This window comes from Macaca nemestrina, chromosome 1 (genome assembly GCF_043159975.1).
Source record: "Macaca nemestrina isolate mMacNem1 chromosome 1, mMacNem.hap1, whole genome shotgun sequence".
In the NCBI taxonomy this organism is placed as follows: domain Eukaryota; kingdom Metazoa; phylum Chordata; class Mammalia; order Primates; family Cercopithecidae; genus Macaca; species Macaca nemestrina.
Genome location: NC_092125.1, coordinates 63,888,422 through 63,906,863, shown reverse-complemented (window position 1 = coordinate 63,906,863; position 18,442 = coordinate 63,888,422). Strand labels below are relative to the sequence as shown.

At 38.4% G+C, this 18,442-nt stretch overlaps 1 protein-coding gene across 2 annotated transcripts in view; it reads left to right on the top strand.

Moving 5' to 3' along the window:
• LOC105484826 (nuclear casein kinase and cyclin dependent kinase substrate 1) overlaps window positions 1-17,815 on the top strand; it is a 37,898-nt gene extending 20,083 nt beyond the window's left edge. Inside the window, exons 2-7 of one of the 2 annotated variants that reach the window (XM_011746855.3) lie at window positions 488-537; window positions 2,284-2,389; window positions 6,070-6,125; window positions 9,761-9,913; window positions 11,034-11,183; window positions 12,526-17,815. In XM_011746855.3, the coding sequence (XP_011745157.1) occupies window positions 488-537; window positions 2,284-2,389; window positions 6,070-6,125; window positions 9,761-9,913; window positions 11,034-11,183; window positions 12,526-12,725 (715 nt within the window). In that variant the 3' untranslated portion in view covers window positions 12,726-17,815. The remainder of the gene's footprint in view (window positions 1-487; window positions 538-2,283; window positions 2,390-6,069; window positions 6,126-9,760; window positions 9,914-11,033; window positions 11,184-12,525) is intronic. The other variant, XM_011746856.3, reaches the window with a different exon arrangement.
• Window positions 17,816-18,442: the final 627 nt, after the last annotated feature.

The window sequence follows — 18,442 nt, the reverse complement described above, 5'->3', positions numbered from 1 at the left end:
TGATTGTGCCACTGCTCTCCAGCCTAGGCGACAGAGTGACACCCTGTCTCAAAAAATTAATTAAATAATTTTCTTTTTCTTTTTTTTGAGACGGAGTTTCACTCTTGTTGCCCAGGCTGGAGTGCAGTGGAGCTATCTCAGCTCACCACAACCTCCACCCCCTGGGTTCAAGCGATTCTCCTGCCTCAGCCTCCCAAGTAGCTGGCATTACAGACATATGCCACCACGCTTGGCTAATTTTGTGTTTTTAGTAGAGATGAGGTTTCTCTGTGTTGGTCAGGCTCATCTTGAACTCCCGACCTCAGGTGATCCGCCCGCCTTGGCCTCCCAAAGTGCTGGGATTACAGGTGTGAGCCACCATGCCCGGCAATTAAATAGTTTTCAAAGAGCTACTTCAGTTGTGTTTATGAAAGAGAAATGTGTGTTCTGATGTCTTAGAAAAATCCTACAGTTTTATGATTTTAATTGGAGTCTCTTCTTTCTACAGAAATAGGAAGGTTGTTGATTACTCACAGTTTCAGGAATCCGATGATGCAGGTAAGTTTTATGGTTTCAACAAATTGTAAGTTGAACCAGTGGAGGTTACCAGCTTATATACTTTTATTATGCTTTTGGAATAAGTTTTACTTTTTTATTTTAGAGTATTTACCAAAACCATGTCATGATCTGTGTCAACCAAAGCAAAAGTTGAACTTACATGGATTTTAACTTTTCCATGGTAAATCATTTATAATAAACATTAAACCATTTTTTTCTTACTTGGTTTTGGAGTCCAAAGTTTAAATGTCCAGTAATTCTGATATAGTGTTCATTACTTAAAATATCTCCTGCTGTCAGCCAGGCGCCATGGCTCACGCCTGTAATCCCAGCACTTTGGGAGGCCAAGGTGGGCGGACCAGTTGAGGTCAGGAGTTCCAGACCATCCTGGCCAACATGGTGAAACCCCATCTCTGCTAAAAATATAGAAATTAGCCGGGAGTGGTGGCATGCGCCTATAATCCCAGCTACTCTGGAGGCTGAGGCAGGAGAATCCCTTGAACTCAGGAGGCGGAGGTTGCAGTGAGACGAGATGGCACCACTGCACTCAAGCCTGGGCAACAGAGAGACCCTGTCTGAAAAAAAAAAAAACATTATTCTACAAGCCAGGCACAGTGATTCACACCTATAATCCCAGCACTTTGCAGGGGGAAAAAAAGCTCCTGCTGTTATTACAGTAAAACTTGTGCCTTGTATTATGTTTTTACATAGTAAAGCAACTAAGATGAGAGTCTGTTTTGTGAAACAGCTTTGATTTGTGAACTAATTCATCACAGAATGAGTGTTGTAGCTAAGTCTTAGTCGTAAGAGGTTTTTTCAGAGTTGTCTCCTTAATCTCACTACTTTCCAGATATGTTTACTATTCTTTTTTCTTTCTTCTTATTCTAACTTTTATTTATAAAGATAATATGTGCCCTTTGGGAAGACTTAGAAAATACTGAAAGATACAAAGAAGAGTAAAAAAAAGTAATGTGTAGCACTAATATTTATTAAATGCTTGCTACATGTCAGGAATTGTTTCAAATGTTTGTATTTCATATTTACTTAGAATAATCCTGTTAATATGTGATATACTGTTATTTTTATTTTGAGTATTTTATGTTATTAAAAGGTATTTGGAAAATTCCTATCAATGGTTATATAATATCCCATAATGGAATTTATAATGTTTCTGACCACTTAATAATTGCTGATGCTCTGGACTGCTTCCAGCATCTCGCCATCGTGTGTGTGTGAGTGTGAATGGTGCAGTAAACAGTTTTGGAAATAATTTCCTTTTAAGGTAGAGTCATTTTCGTTAGTTTTATAGGGCTTTTGAAATTGGAAATATTTTCTTCAAATGCAAGATTATGTTGTATTTAATACTTTAGTTTAAAAGTAATTTGCTTAGTAATAGTAATTGTGTTTACTTCCTGAAATGTTGGTAATATAACCATATTACGATAATTTTCAAAGAAGTGTGAAGGTGTTGAAATCAGAAGGGGAGGGTATAAAATGATAAGAGAGGCTTAGCTAAAAATAGATGAAATATATATCATAAGGACTAGAGGGTAATATGCAAAAATGAAGTTAAGGTGATAGGACTTGGTTTGGAAATAATTTAGTTTTTTAAAACTGAAAGAAACTATTTGGGAAATCCTGCTCCTCTCACCATTTAAACAGCATGAGATAATTGTGTCAGTAAATATAGTGGTGATTTTAACATGCAAAACTCATAGTTAATTAAGTTTGAAAAACACTGTTTAGATGAAGATTATGGAAGAGATTCGGGCCCTCCCACTAAGAAAATTCGATCATCTCCCCGAGAAGCTAAAAATAAGAGGCGATCTGGAAAGAATTCACAGGAAGATAGGTAAGAGGCATTGTTTTTCTGTTCCTGCTTACATTGTCACCGCTCTGAGATGAGAGTAGTCTCTGATCTCTAAATTGTTGGAATCTCATACTTTTGAAAAGTACTTACTGTCCACTTAATATTTTGCATATTTCATATTATCTCAGGCTGTGCTTGAGTATGTAACTTGTTATCTAAGGTTAATATTGACACTTTCATTGTAGTGATAACAAAAAATAAGTGGTATATCCCATTCAGTCACAAATCACTGGCACAATTATAACTAAAGCTTGTAGAATCTTAAGTTGTATAGCCTGCTGCATTTTGCTGTCTCATAATCAATTCTCCTTTGTTTAAATAATTTAACCATTTTGGAGAGTTTCTTTTCCCTTCATTTTACAAATGAGTTGTGATTTTAACTATAATTTTGGCTCATAAGACCAGGATATTAGGAGGACACGGTGGCTTATGCTTGTAATCCCAGGACTTTGGAAGGCCTAGGTAGCAGGATCGCTTGAGGCCGGGAGTTTGAGACTAGCCTGGGCAATATAAGGAGACCACGTCTCTACACAAAAATATAAAATTTGGCCGGGAATGGTGGCACTTGCCTGTAGTCCCAGCTACTCAGGAGTCCGAGGCAGGAGGATCCTTTGAGCGCAGGAGTTCAAGGCTGCAGTGAGCTATGATTGCACCACTGCACTCCAGCCCAGGTGACAGAGCCAAGACTGTCTCGTGGGGGGGGGGTGGGGGGAACAGGATATTGTAATTTCTGTCCGCTTAGTAAAGGTATACACACTCTCACACTCGGTATAATGTAACTTTAAGACCTTCTTGGTGATAATGGTGATTATAGTGATGATGATGGCTACTGTTTATGATTAGTATGTGACAATCTCTATTATGTGTTTTACATACACTATCATTTAATTCTCACAACATCTCTATTTGGGTAAATATTAACTTAGAGGGGTTCTGTGATTTAACCAAAGTTATCCAGCAAATGGACAAACAGGTTTTGAAACCATGTCTGTTGGACTCCAAAGTACATTTTTTAACCATTAGAGCTCTATACCGCTTCCAAATAATACTGTTACAAATGAGCAGTTCAAATAAATGAAATATTTCTCACTAGTTCTCCTAAGAATCTTGGAGCACCAAAATCATTATTAAATTCATATATTTACCTAGTAGTTTTATTTATGTTGACAACCTCTAATACTTTTTTTTGCTGGAGCATTTCAGAAATATGCTTTTAAGGAAAAATAATACAGAATTATACTGTTTGGAAACAAGCCATCTAGAGCTTCTTGGTATATGTCTAACATAGTTGTTGTTTGTTTTTAATAGAGATGGGCTCTGGCCATGTTGCCCAGGCTGGTCTCAAACTCCTGGGCTCAAACGATGCTCCCATCTCAGCGTCCCAAAGTGCAGGGATTACAAGTGTGAGCCACCATGCCTAGCCTAAAATAGTTTTTTGTTTGTTTTTTGAGACAGTCTCACTCTGTCACCCAGGCTGGAGTGCAATGGTATGTATGGTCTCGGCTCACTGCAACCTCCGCCTCCCGGGTTCAAGTGATTCTCCTGCCTCAGCCTCCCGAGTAGCTGGGATTACAGGCGCCTGCCACCACACCCAGCTAATTTTTGTATTTTTAGTAGAGATGAGGTTTCACAGTGTTGGCCAGGCTGATCTTGAACTCCTGACCTCATGATCCACCCACCTCAGCCTCCCAAAGTGCTGGATTCCAGGCATGAGCCACCTCACCCGGCCAAACAGTTTTATATGGCAGCCCAACTCAGAACTATTTTTCATTATGTTCATTATCTTATTTCTCCTAGGAAAGACCTGCTTTGTGGCATGTTATAATGTCTCATTTACATAATTAACTTCTAGCTTACAGTTTTTCTTGTTGCAGTCATTTGATTTTATTATTCTAAGTGCTGGAAGGATTGAAATAAATATAGGTTTTATTCCTATCTGTATGCCTTGTGTATTTATTCTCAGACCAGTACTCTGTTGATTTTTCTGTTTTCAAAGTTCAGCCTTCACTTAATTTTGCTGTAGTGGTGCTCAAAGATTAATGTAGTCTATAAACTCAATAAAAGAGGTAGAAAAAATAATATAATTCATCATTGTGTTAGAATTATGAATTTGGTGCTTATTTTGCATAAAAAACATTTATACAGAACAGTCACAGATTTCAGAATTATAAAGTGTCTTGGATTCAAGTTGCTTAGTAAAGGAATATGTTTGATCATTCTCTTTGCTTAGGAATCATGGATTCAGTATTTTCTCATTTGAGTGTGATCTAGAGTATGGGGAATACCAATAATTATAAGACCTGCTATTTGAGAAAGGAAAACTTTGAAGGCAGTTTTTATGTGCGAGTTTTTGGTTTTTGTTTCTTCAGAATTTTGCATGGAATCATAAAATTGTAGCACTGAAGAATACCAAATGATTTGCCTAAGCTCATACAACTAACTAATGACAAAGAGATAGACTACTAGGGGCTGGGTATGGTGGCTCACACTTATAATCCCAGCACTTTGGGAGGTCAGGACAGGTGGATCACTTGAGCTCAGGAGTTTGACACCAGCCTGGGCAACATGGTGAAACCCCATCTCTATTTTTAAAAATACGTAAATTAACAAAGAGAGATAGGATACTAGAATCCAGATTCTGGAGTTAAGACTTATGAAGACATAATGTGTTAGGTTGTGACTAAAAATTGTTTTTAAAAACTTCCCATTGAGCTTTGAAGCTCCTTAACATCTTATTTTACTTTGGAGAGTGATTTTGAGCTCGCTTTTATTTTCTCCATGGTACCACCAGGCAGGACTATATGTTGATGTTTCTGATGCAAAGAAATATTGGAAGGAAATATTAATAGGGGATAATTCAATCAATTTATTTTCCATTTTGTTTTAGGTACATTTTTAGGCATATTGTAAGTTAGATAACTGAACTACAATTCCTGTTTCTGGTTGGTTTTTGTTTTTTTTTTTTTTTGAGATGGAGTCTCGCTCTGTTTCCCAGGCTGGAGTGCAATGGTGTGATCTCAGCTCACTGCAACCTCCACCTTCCGAGTTCAAGTGATTCTCCTGCCTCAGCCTCCTGAGTAGCTGAGATTACAACCATGTACCACCACACCCAGCTAATACTTGTATTTTTTAGTAGAGACAGAGTTTCACCATGTTGCCCAGGCTGGTCTTGAACTCCTGGCCTCAAGCGATCTGCCTACCTCAGGCACCCAAACTGCTGAGATTACAGGCATGAGCCACCATGCCCGGACTACAATTCCTTTTAATAATTTTAGATATTTTAGCAGTTTTTCACATGTATATTTAGTGATCTTTTAGTATTTTACTATTTTATACTCTGCCTCTATTCAAGAAATATTTTTCTTATTAAATATTCTTGTGAACCAAGCTTTGTCCGTAGGTGAAAAAATTCCAGCCTGTGTTGAGACACCTTCTTTTTTTCCTTTGAGTCTTTGGAAGCAGTAGTTTGTAACGTAGATAAAATTGTGCCTATTCACCAGCATCCCTATAAAGTAAGGAAATAAAGTATTCCTTAGCATTTGTTTGAACATTTTATATAGAAGAGGTATTTTTCACTTCTCAAGTCAGAAATCAGAGATCTGTGTTCACTTAAATTTTGAGCTAAGACTTACATGCATTTGCTTTTTTGCCTCCCTTTATAGTGAGGACTCAGAAGACAAAGATGTGAAGACCAAGAAGGATGATTCTCACTCAGCAGGTAGTAAACTATTTTAAATGTAAGAGGTATAATTCTATTTATATATTATTTTATTAGATGTTTTAATAAGCGATTTGTATGCCAGGTACTGTTGCAAATCTGGGATTACAAAGATGTTTCCATCTTCAAAGAGCTCCTAATGATTCTCAGTCCTGGTGGCTTATTACAGTCATCTATGAATCTTTTTAAAAATGCATATTCTGGGTCCTGTCCCAAAATTTCTGATTAAATAGATCTCAGTGGGATGCTGGGGCTTGGTTTTCTTTAAGTATCTACACATTATTATGCATGGTCAATATTAGAAATCATTTACATAAACAAAAGACATCAGACTAAATAGAATAATATATAAATATAAAACTTGGTAAAATAGAGGTGTTAAAAAGGGGGAGTGGTGGACTCTGGGTGGAAAAGCAAATGAAAGTTTCATTCCCACTGTTTCTAGCGGAGACATAGTCTTTTGAAACAGTAGCCATAGAGAAAGCTTTTTTTGTAAAAATTTTAACTTAAAAGAATTAATATGAATTAATGCGGAGTTTCCATGGCCAAATAAAATGTTCAGTCCTGATGATTCTACTTGCTGTTGGTATTTATTTTTAAATTTAATCTTGTAAGAATTGAGATTTTTAATCCATATTACTTCCAGCCATGTTAGTTTTCACTTGCATTCCCTTGCTGTTGTCTCCCTGGATCTCCCTTTAAATGAGACTGCTGTTTAGCTAATACAAAGGGGAGAGACAAAGTTCAGCTAAATTCACTCTGCTTGGCTGTTTTGCTTTCCCGTCTGTTCAAGTATACTATCTGGCTACCTAAGTTGAAAAGAAACTATATTAATCAATTTTGCACTATCTGGTGATCCTGTGATAATATAGTACATGCTTTCACTCATTTGCCTTGTAAATCCTAATTTGAATCTCTTACACTTGCTAGTTTATTGAGTACTTCTGGATAAATAACTCTGTACTAGTATTAAACTAAGCTTCTACCAGGTGGGTTTAGTTTTGGGTCTGCCATGTCAGCTTTATTCTGTTTGTCTCTAGATGAGATTTTTAAAAGTGAAAGAGATGACTTGAACACTGACCATGGCAAGGCTCATAGGACTAGAAGTGTTTTCAGAAGAGTGACCACTTAACCTTGACAGAATAAGGGAGCCTAAAACTTCAGGAGAAGGGCTGTAGGTAGAGACTAATGCAAATATGGTTTACTCCAGAGGCAACAGGCTGGCAGCCTACCCTTTAACCAAATTTATTCACAAACACAACTGTGTGTTAAAAAAGTTTTTTTTAGGCTGAGCATGGTGACTCATGCCCACCATTCCAGCACTTTGGGAGGCCAAGGCGGGTGGATCACCTGGGGTCAAGGGTTCAAGACCTGCCTGGCAAACATGGCAAAACCCTGTCTCTATCAAAAATACAAAAATATGGCTGAGCCCAGTGGCTCATGTCTGTAATCCCAGCACTTTGGGAGGCCAAGGCCGGTAGATCACCTGAGGTCAGGAGTTCAAGACCAGCCTGGCCAACATGGCAAAACTCCTTCTATACTAAAACTTTAAAAAATTAGCCAGGCGTGGTGGCGGGTGCCTGTAATCCCAGTTACTCAGGAGACTGAGGCAGGAGAATCACTTGAACCTGGGAGGCAGAGGTTACAGCGAGCCAAGATCCCCCCATTGTACTCCAGCCTAAGCAAGAAGAGCGAAACTCCATCTTAAAAAACAAACAAACAACAACAACAGCAAGAAATTAGCCAGGCATGGCAGCACGTGCCTGTAGTCCCAGCTACTTAGGAGACTGAGGCAGGAGAATAGCTTGAACCCAGGAGGCACAGGCTGCAGTGAGCCAAGATTGTGCCACTGCACTCCAATCTGGGTGACAGAGTGAGACTCCAAATTTAAAAAAATATATATATTATTTTTAATTAATAGACTCTAAGAATATGTGAAAGTAAATTTTTTATAGGCTTCTCCAAACATCTTTCACTAGTTGATCTAAATATGTATTTTAAAGATTTTCCAGCCGGGCACAGTAGCTCACGCCTGTAATACTAGCTCTTTGGGAGGCCAAGGAGCGTGGATTACCTGAGGTCAGGAGTTTGAGACCAGCCTGACCAACATGGTGAAACCCCGTCTCTACTAAAAATACAAAATCAGCCGGGCATGGTGGCACGCACCTGTAATCCCAGTTACTCAGGAAGCTGAGGCAGGAGAATCGCTTGAACCCAGGAGGTGGAGGTTGCGGTGAGGCAAGATTGCGCCATTGCACTCCAGCCTGGGCAACAAGAGCAAAACTCTGTCTCAAAAAAAAAAAAGATTTTCCTCAATCCCCTCTAAATTGAAATGGTCACAAGCCATTCATTATAAAGGATAACAGTTTGACATTATTTTAGGGTTTTCATGTTTTATGTCTTAGAATAAAGAATATTGGGCCGGGCGCGGTGGCTCACGCCTGTAATCCCAGCACTTTGGGAGGCCGAGGCGGGCGGATCACAAGGTCAGGAGATCGAGACCACCGTGAAACCCCGTCTCTACTAAAAATACAAAAAAAATGAGCCGGGCGCAGTGGCGGGCGCCTGTAGTCCCAGCTACTCGGGAGGCTGGGGCAGGAGAAGGGCGTGAACCCAGGAGGTGGAGCTTGTAGTGAGCCAGGATCGCGCCACTGCACTCCAGCTTGGGCGACAGAGCAAGACTCCGTCTCAAAAAAAAAAAAAAAAAAAAAAAAAAGATTATTGGAAGACATTCTTCTTTCCCTCTCATACTATGTTGATATTTTTCTAACTAGCTTTTAAAAACAGTGAACATAGATTTGAATGTAATTGAGAATTTTAGAGCAAAGCAGTGATGTAACTTTAAAGTATAGGAGTTATGTGTTCACGCTTTAATTCAGCTTAGCTACTGCTTAAAATTACATGTCTTTGTTGCTTTATATGTATTAGTGGGTACATAGTCTTGTCCAAGCTCATTCTTTATGAATTTAGGTCCTCCTTTATATATTTTGTAGAATTTTTTTTTAATTTTTATTTTATGTTCTGGGATACATGTGCAGGATGTGCAGGTTTGTTACATAGGTAAATGTGTGCCATGGTGATTTGCTGCACCCATCAACCCATCACCTAGGTATTAAGTCCAGCATGCAGTAGCTATTTTTTAGTGCTCTCCCTCTCCATCCCCCTACCCTGCCCCCTCCCTTGCCACAGGCTCCAGTGTGTGTTGTTCCCCTCCCTGTGTCCATGTGTTCTCATTGTTCAGCTCTCACTTTTAAGTGAGAACATGCAGTGTTTGGTCTTTTGTGCCTGCATTAGTTTGCTGAGGATGATGGCCTCCTGCTCCATCCATGTCCCTGCAAAGGACATGATCTCCTTCCCTTTTTATGACTGCATAGTATTCCATGGTGTGTATGTACCACATTTTATTTATCCAGTCTATAATTGATGGGCATTTGAGTTGATTCCATCATTTTGCAGAAATGAAGGATAGAATTTGCCCTTTTACAATGAAATAAAGCTGCAGATTATATCCTATATTGGCCACTATGTTGGCTTTTTCAGTCAGTTACATTTTCAGTCAATTATTAATCTTTTGCACTATCGTGTCAAATACAAAATTCTTTAATCATTATGTCATGGTAATTCTGATATTGCAGAGGATAGTGAAGATGAAAAAGAAGATCATAAAAACGTGCGCCAGCAACGGCAGGCGGCGTCTAAAGCAGCTTCTAAACAGAGGGAGATGCTCATGGAAGATGTGGGCAGTGAGGAAGAACAAGAAGAGGAGGATGAGGCACCGTTCCAAGAGAGTATGTGAAGTTGTTTTGTGTACTTTGGTCGTTTGATCATAATTGTAGTTTGTGACCTTGGTTACTTTGGCATTTTCTAGGATGCTAAATGTTACAACCAGTCCCTTAAATTGGATAGATACCCCCTGTTAAAAGAGATGACTGTGTTGGTTCCTGTTAATATTTTAAAGGTTCAGAGATTCTCACGATTGCCCACCATTTGTAATGGTTGCACTCTTTATTTAATGATGTTTGTGTTCAAACACTGAATGAACAGTTGCTTAAGTAACAGTCACATTAGGCACTGTGATAGAGATTTGTATTTTGCCCTGGTGGAGGAGGTTGTAGACCTCTTTTCACAGAAAAAAAAATGTTCATAACAAAAGTTAGGTGTTTCACAGGTTAGTCATATTAGTTCATTTTTTTTTTTTTTTCTTTTGAGACAGAGTCTCGCTCTGTCGCCCAGGCTGGAGTGCAGTGGTGCTATCTTGGCTCACTGCAAGCTCCGCCTCCCAGGTTCACGCCATTCTCCTGCCTCAGCCTCCCGAGTAGCTGGGACTACAGGTGCCCGCCACCAGCCTGGCTAATTTTTTTGTATTTTTAGTAGAGAGGGGTTTCATTGTGGTCTCAATCTCCTGACCTTGTGATCCACCCGCCTTGGCCTCCCAAAGTGCTGGGATTACAGACGTGAGCCACGGCACCCGGCCCAGATTAGTTAATTCTGTGTATTTTTGTTTCGTGTTTGATTTTCTTGTTTCACTTATTCATAATTGGACCAAAAAGGCCCTGTCGGTTCAGTTTTGTTTCCCTGGTCTCAACCAGTACTACATGGAAATGATGGAACTACCAAAAGTTATTTGATAGTTTCAGTTTTGATTCAGATCAGCTCTTACTCTTCCTGTTTTCAGTCTACTTTTCAAACACATCACTCATGTAACTCTCTCATGTAAGGTGCATGCAAAATCCATTTGACAACTGAGGCTGGTGATGACTCCAGTCAAATTGGTGCTACAGCTCCAAATAGAATCCAAGGGTGTTTGACTCCCATCCCATCCTCTAGTCATTCTTAGTACTCTCTTCCTTTTTCACTTGGAAGGATACGTACATTAAGTTAGACGTTGAAATTCTTCTTTCTTCTCAGAAGATTCCGGCAGCGATGAAGATTTCCTAATGGAAGATGATGATGATAGTGACTATGGCAGTTCAAAAAAGAAAAACAAAAAGATGGTTAAGAAGTCCAAACCTGAAAGAAAAGAAAAGAAAATGCCGAAACCCAGGCTAAAGGCTACAGGTAAGTTCTGCAGAAGTGAAATTAAATGTACTGCTTTAAAAATTTTGAGAAACAGGCCGGGCGCGGTGGCTCAAGCCTGTAATCCCAGCACTTTGGGAGGCCGAGGCGGGCGGATCACAAGGTCAGGAGATCGAGACCACAGTGAAACCCCGTCTCTACTAAAAATACAAAAAATTAGCCGGGCGCGGTGGCGGGCGCCTGTAGTCCCAGCTACTCAGGAGGCTGAGGCAGGAGAATGGTGGGAACCCGGGAGGCGGAGCTTGCAGTGAGCCGAGATCGCGCCACTGCACTCCAGCCTGGGCAACAGCGTGAGACTCCGTCTCAAAAAAAAAAAAAAAAAAAAATTTTTTTGAGAAACATTATTTTCAATACAGAAATTCTTCATTAGGATTTGGCATTGACCTGATGTTTAGCAGGAATACAAGAAATCTAAAAGGGTCTTGTATTCTGCAACTGGAAGTATCTCTTATTAATAAAGACACTAGCCTGTTTAAGAGTCTAGTGGGCTTAGCCATGTTCTTCAACTATTGCCAGTACTTGAGCAAGATTTCAGAGAATGATCTATTTGTTTCAGACACAGTGGTAGAAATGCTGTATCATCATAGCTGTTACTGCTCTTTTTTCCTCACTGGTATCAGTCTCAGCAGCCAGCAAAGACTTAATTGTGAAAATGCACAAACCTAGAGTAATACATTTAAGTTCCATGTTCTGAACTCTGCCCCCATCCTCTGTGCTATCAGAATAAAACCACACTTGATGACATGAGTTAATTTTTTTCTGCGCCCTAATGGGTTCTCCTAGTTGGAACTAATTTGTTAACTAAATCAGAAATCAATTTGCTTTTTGTGTAGGTGGTTTTATTCTGTTAGGTAGAACTAGTCATTGTTAAACTTCTGTTTATCACTTCCTACTGTTAGGAATGATGGAACTATCAAATGTTTATTTGATAGCTTTAGTTTCTGAATCAGATTAATTCTTTTCCTTCCCTCTTTTTGACCTTCTTTTTATAAACAACTTTTAGCATAAACAACTGTTAGTTTACCAAGCAATTAAGGATGTTGTGCACGTGCTTCTTCATTACAGGTATTACTGTTAACATCATAGAGTGTTGGTAAAAACTGATGGGAAATACTGCAACATAGTATAGTAACTTATGAACAGTTTAGAAATTGAGATAGATTTACTTAGGGATATATGCGCTCCCTTGTGCCCACCTTGATTTTTAGTAAGTTGCGTATTGTCTTTATAGATTTTATTCTTACAGATTGTTTTATTTTGTAGCTGACTTGTATTAAAGACATTTTTTTCTCTTCCCTTCCCCAAATTATTTTTCTATTTTCAGTGACGCCAAGTCCAGTGAAAGGCAAAGGGAAAGTGGGTCGCCCCACAGCTTCAAAGGCATCAAAGGAAAAGACTCCTTCTCCCAAAGAAGAAGATGAGGAACCAGAAAGCCCGCCAGAAAAGAAAACATCTACAAGCCCCCCACCCGAGAAATCTGGGGATGAAGGGTCTGAAGATGAAGCCCCGTCTGGGGAGGATTAGAAGTGATGATGGTCTGGGGAGAGATTTTATTAAAAAAAAAGAAAAAAAAAAAAAAGAAAAAAGAGGGAGGAAAAAAAAGAACCTACTTAAGATAGAACATGGTTTTGGCTATGGCTTGACTCATGGGCTTTCAGTGCTTTTTTCCATTTGTTGAAAGTAACATTTCTCTCTCTTTTTTTTTTTTTTTTTAAAAGCAAACCATTGTATGTTTAAGTGTTTAAGTCACCTTTTTGTCTATTGGTCTCTTTGCCAGCCCTCCCCTTTCCCAATGAAAGCCATGTCAAATTAATCACTGGATTGACTGCTTCATCTTTTTGTTTTTAATGAAAGGTATACCACAGTTGTAAAGCAATAAGATTTGAGATGAACATTATTGAAACTTTGCTTTTTGCTAAAAAATAGCAAGTTGAATAGTAATCAAAAAACATAGATTTTAGTTCAAAATGATTGCTCCTTTCTCTACCTAGACTTTTAAAAAATCAATTGTCATCTAATAGAGTTTATTTGTCTATAGACACAAGTATCAATATCTAAAAAAAACCATGACCTTAAACTTCCACTGATGAGGCAGGTAGGAGATAAAGATGAATTCTGAACTGTTACTAAAAGTACTCATTTTTTTACCTTGTGGGGAGGGTGGGCAGTGGGGTTACCTGACTTTATTTGAGGGTGTGGGCTTTCTTTTTTATTTCATCACTTGTTATCTCAAAGAGACTCGGAGCCAGTGATCCTTTTATCCTGCTACAGTCTTTAGGGAGCTAAATAAATAAATAAATAAGCAAGGGCCTCCAAAACTGAAATCACTCTTGATTTCATATTTCCTTCTCTAAATATATATGTATCCTGTTTTTTGGATAAAATTTTACCAAGAATCAAAAAAAAAAAAAAAATACTCTAGAATTTAATCGACGAGATCATTCTACACGTCACAGTGGATTTCTTTTCAAACTGACAATGGGTTTTAAGCAAATAAAGTTCCAGTTAATGTGAAACTCAGTCACAAAGAGTTGAGATTTTTCCTTTATGAGATAGAATTGACATTCTTCTATGCTATAAATGTGCATTCAGGTCCCATTAACCATGTTCTGCTTTTATTTGGGGCTAGAACATTTTCTTTTTCATATCCCGATCTTCCCATTTCTTCATAGAAATGTGATAAGAAGTACATCCTTGTGATCCTGCTGCTTCGTAGGGCACCACTGCACACTCTGCCCTGAGTGCCGACCACCTCTGCTATAGGACACTATTTTCCTGGCCCTATTCTTCACTTATTTCCCATCCTGTCCTTGACTAGGAATATGTTAAATGCTGCTCCCATACAATTCAAGTTAGCTCTTGTCTTTTTAGTTGGTCCAACCCCTGCTTTACTGCTTATGCTGCTTAAAGCAGGAGGGACTAGAGAAACCAGGCATTTTAGCAGGCCTGTGTGCAGTTGATAATAGACTTTTTGCATGCCTTATAAAAGCAGTCAGGAGATAGATCCATAGGTTTGATCCTTCACATCTGATACCAGGCGCTAATGGGAACAAGGTTTAAAGGGTCCTGGTATGCTAATAAATTGAAAAATTAGTGAAATTTAACTTCTGCCTTTTTTTTCCTGCCTTTTAATCTAGATTTGCTTCCTCAATATCCTACTTTGTGGTTTACTAGGAACATGCTTACTCTGATTTTTTTTAAAAAACACACAGTGGCAGAGTCATTTCACTATTGCACTGTGTGTTAAAGAATGAATAAGGAGTTTTCAGTACATGGCCAAAAATACAGGACTTGAACATAAATAGCAGTTGGATCATTCTCTTTCATGATGGTTAAATTCAGAGTTGTGAACTTTGTAATGAGGGTGTTAAAGATTAATCTGTTTGCCTAAATGGGTTTGTTCAGGTATCCATTTTTAACAAAGAGGTTTGTGTTCATATAGTAAAAGACCGATCAGTGTTTCCACCATGCACTTCTATTTTTTAGGAGTTTATAATTTTAAGTCTTACATTCCTAGTAACATGTGGGCTTTTCTTAGGTTATGTTTCGTGAAGATTCGGGGGGAGGGCGCTTTTAAAACTTCAGCCTCAATTGTTTGTGTAACAGTCTGTTTAATATATTAATCTGCACTAACATCTCTGTGATATACGCACATATTTTAGAGGTAATCATGTCTTCTAGGTTACTTGTGTGCATTTGATTGGGCTTCTTGTTTAGAGTCCCTTTTAAAATTAATTCATTAGATTGAAAAATGTACTCTATATTTCTGATAGACTGGACAGAAGGATCTGTGTCCCCAAGTGAGACAGGCTCTGAATAACCTTTGTTTTCTCCACTTTTTATTGATTTAAAACACTTTAAAAGTCTTCCCCTCAAATCATGCATGCAAATTGGAGGACAGTGGTGGTGACTCAACTGGATACAGGTGCTCAATAGTCAGGCTTGATAGTGATGTCAGAATGCACTACAAGCTGTAAGCCGATACTGACTGGCCATTGGCACCACCCTTGACTAACCTTCCTCTTTTTCTCTAGTGTGCCTATGGTGAAATGGCAATAGCATTCACTGTCGTATTTTGCAGTGCTCAGGAAGTGGGACGTTAACTTTGAAGGTGCTTGTTTGTATTAGCTCTGCTAGGTTTACCTCTACAACGTAGATTTCGGCAGCTATGCTGACTGACACTACATTCTAGTTCTTGAGATTTTTTTTCCAGATCCCCCCTTCCCCAGCTAGACATACGTAGCATACTTACACCTTATTCAATCTATCTGTAACCTGCTGCTGCTTTTAGTCCTCCTCACCTCAGATCGGAATCAATGGAGTGGGCCCAGAGGATACATTTTAATTCCAGTAATGGTAGGTAGATTTGTCTTGCTTTCTAAAACATCTCCCCGTTTCATATTTCCACTCCATATTGATTCCATAAGGGAAAATTAAAGGGTGTTTCCTCCTGTAGGGAGGTAATGTAATGAGTGTGGACATCTTTTAATCTTGAGGAATAGTAGTTGATTTCCCTTGAAGGAGCTTACATACTGACTGTTTCCACAGTAACCTGTTTGCCCCAGTTCAATCCTCAGTTTAATACTTAATTTGGTACTGGCTCAAATAGCATTTTCTTATAGATAACAAATCAAGAGTGAAATTTGAGGTTATACACCAGTAAAGTTTTTAACACTTGTGAATATGGTCAGCTAGACTAAACTTGATTTTTTTTTTAATGATTTTTTATCTGTGAACATTCAGATAAGTGGATTTTCAAGTACCGGTTGGGGAAGGGAATCGTGCTTTTCTTTTAATTACTTTTACGAGATGCTTTGAGTGTAAGACAAAAGCAGAAATAAATATCAGGAGCAACGGGGAAAGCTTTATAAAAGATCATGGTGGCCATTGTTGCAGCTTTGTAGAATGAGTGCTGGTTTGAACAGATCTTTGCCTGCATCATTGGTAGCTGCACTGAAAAGAAAAAACTTTCACCTTAAGAATTTGAAAGGGAAGAAACTTGGGCTCTGGTCTTCATGGCATTTAGACTGAGATACTTAAACAGAACAGAAGTAATATGCATTTCCTGCCACAGGATAGGGAAAATGTAACAAGCTGGTTGCTCTTGAGGTTAGAAAATTGTCTGTTTCTCTGTGGATGAAGCTGGATTTACTTGAAAATAGAGAGGTGGTTTATTGTTTGAATATTGGGACATCAAGCTATAGCCAAGTTTCAGTTGCAACCAGTTTTCCCTTTGTCTGGGATAAATTCGATACAAATTATTCTTTTTGAATCCTGAATCCGTAAATTATACTTTTTTTTTTTTTTTTTTTTCAAATTCACAGAATTCACAGTGGTGCTGACTGTGTAATAACCACTATTGGGAAAAATCCCGTAAACCTGCCTGTTGCCATGCCAATGGAGTGACTGAACTGGTGACATCTGTTTGAGCATGCTTTGTGTGGCTGGTAGAATGCCACCGTTGTGCATACACTTTGTACATCAGGGGTGAAGGGAGGGTTTTCTAGATTACTGGGGGAGGGTGAAATTGGGATTTTTTGTTGTTCCTTTTTTGATGGGGTGTGGGGGTATAGTACTCAGCTTATGCCCTAAAATAACATGTATAAAAACCCCTGAAGTATTGTGTGGGTGTGTGTGTGTGAGTGTGTGTTTGTATACGTCTGGCAATTAAAGCTTTGTCTTCTGGAACTTAGTGAATTCTTTTCTCTTTTTCCTCCAGAAGTATTTGTTACCAGATTTGTAAATAAGAGCTCTACTTAGTTTGTTTACCATGAACATGTTGCAGCAAACCTTATGCATCTAATTCCTACAAGGTTAAAGAAAGACTTAGACTTGCCAGGTTAAGCAACAGCCAGGTTCTCAGTAATTGGTTGCTTTGATTTATCTTTTAGACTTCATTTTGCCAGTTCTAAAACTCCCAGTTGCTTGATTTTAGTCCTTAATCTTTTATGTTCTGAGCAGGAAGGGTAAAAGACAGGAACCTGCTTTACTGTATTAACTAGTCCATGGGCTGAGACCGGGGCATCTCTTTTCTTCATACTGCAATGTTGCTGGATACATGATCAGACACCAGAGGGTTGGGCGTTCTTGCAATACCTTAACAGTGCTGAAATCTGCAGCATGGTACTAAGGAAGTTAAAGTTTGAATGTAACCACTTTATTTAAAGGGTTTTTTTCTTTAATTTAAATGAAATGAGGTTGAAGTGAACATGATTTTGTTGACCATGTTCGTGAATTATAGATGCAACATGCATTGGTAGAATCGTGTGATGGTCTTTTGTGATCCTTAATTTTTACATATCCCAGTCTCTGTATGTATCTGCATAGACAAAGAAAAAACAAACTCCTGCTTTGCTTTTATTGAAGGGTTTCCAGGACTGCGTGTCTGCTCCTGAGCTCTGTTTTAAGTATGTGTATCCTTTGCTTGTATTTTGTATTAAAAAAAATAAGAAAAAGAACCCTTTATTGTTGAGCATGTTGGCATAGTCCCCTTTATTTTTTTCTCTTTTTGGGACATATGAAGCAAGTTATTCTTTTTCTGTATCTTTTTTCTTTTGTAAACTTTTTTTTTGTTTTGTTTAAAAATGGCTTTATAAAAGGGCTTTTATAACCCAGATGTGTGCTCTGTGTACTTCTTGTAATACTTTAAAGCAAACACACTAACTTACACAGCTTTGATGATCAGCTCTCAGTCCAGCCTGACTTTGGGGGAACTTACTTCCCTAATAAATTATTTAGAAACTTTGTGACCCTCCCTGTTGTTGGTAAAAGATAAGCATGTCTCGGTTCAAAAGTCAATACCTCAGGATGGAATCAAGAAGCAGTGGATTTACCAGTTTCTGATTGATTAAGGGAGCACTGGACTGGGTGCATAAGGATTCTTAATTAGCGTTTTTTCTCATGTTTACATCCAAGGTTATGAAGTGTTGTGGAAAGCAAAGTTTAACAATCATATATAATAAAAGATAATGTTTATACTCAAAAACACACTTGGATTCAATTCCAAATACCCATAAGAACTACACTGAATTTTGAATTAAAGATTACTCCTTAGGTGGAGAATGTGGTACAAGATCCCTCTTTAGAACAGGGCTGATATTGTAGCTATTAGGGCTTTTTTCTTTTCAACTTTTCCTCTTGTTTACATACTTGCCTTGTCAGCTAAATACTATAATTTAAATGCAAATTTGGCTTTGAAATTAAATGCTTCTAGCTAACTTTACTTTTTTTTTTTTTTTTTG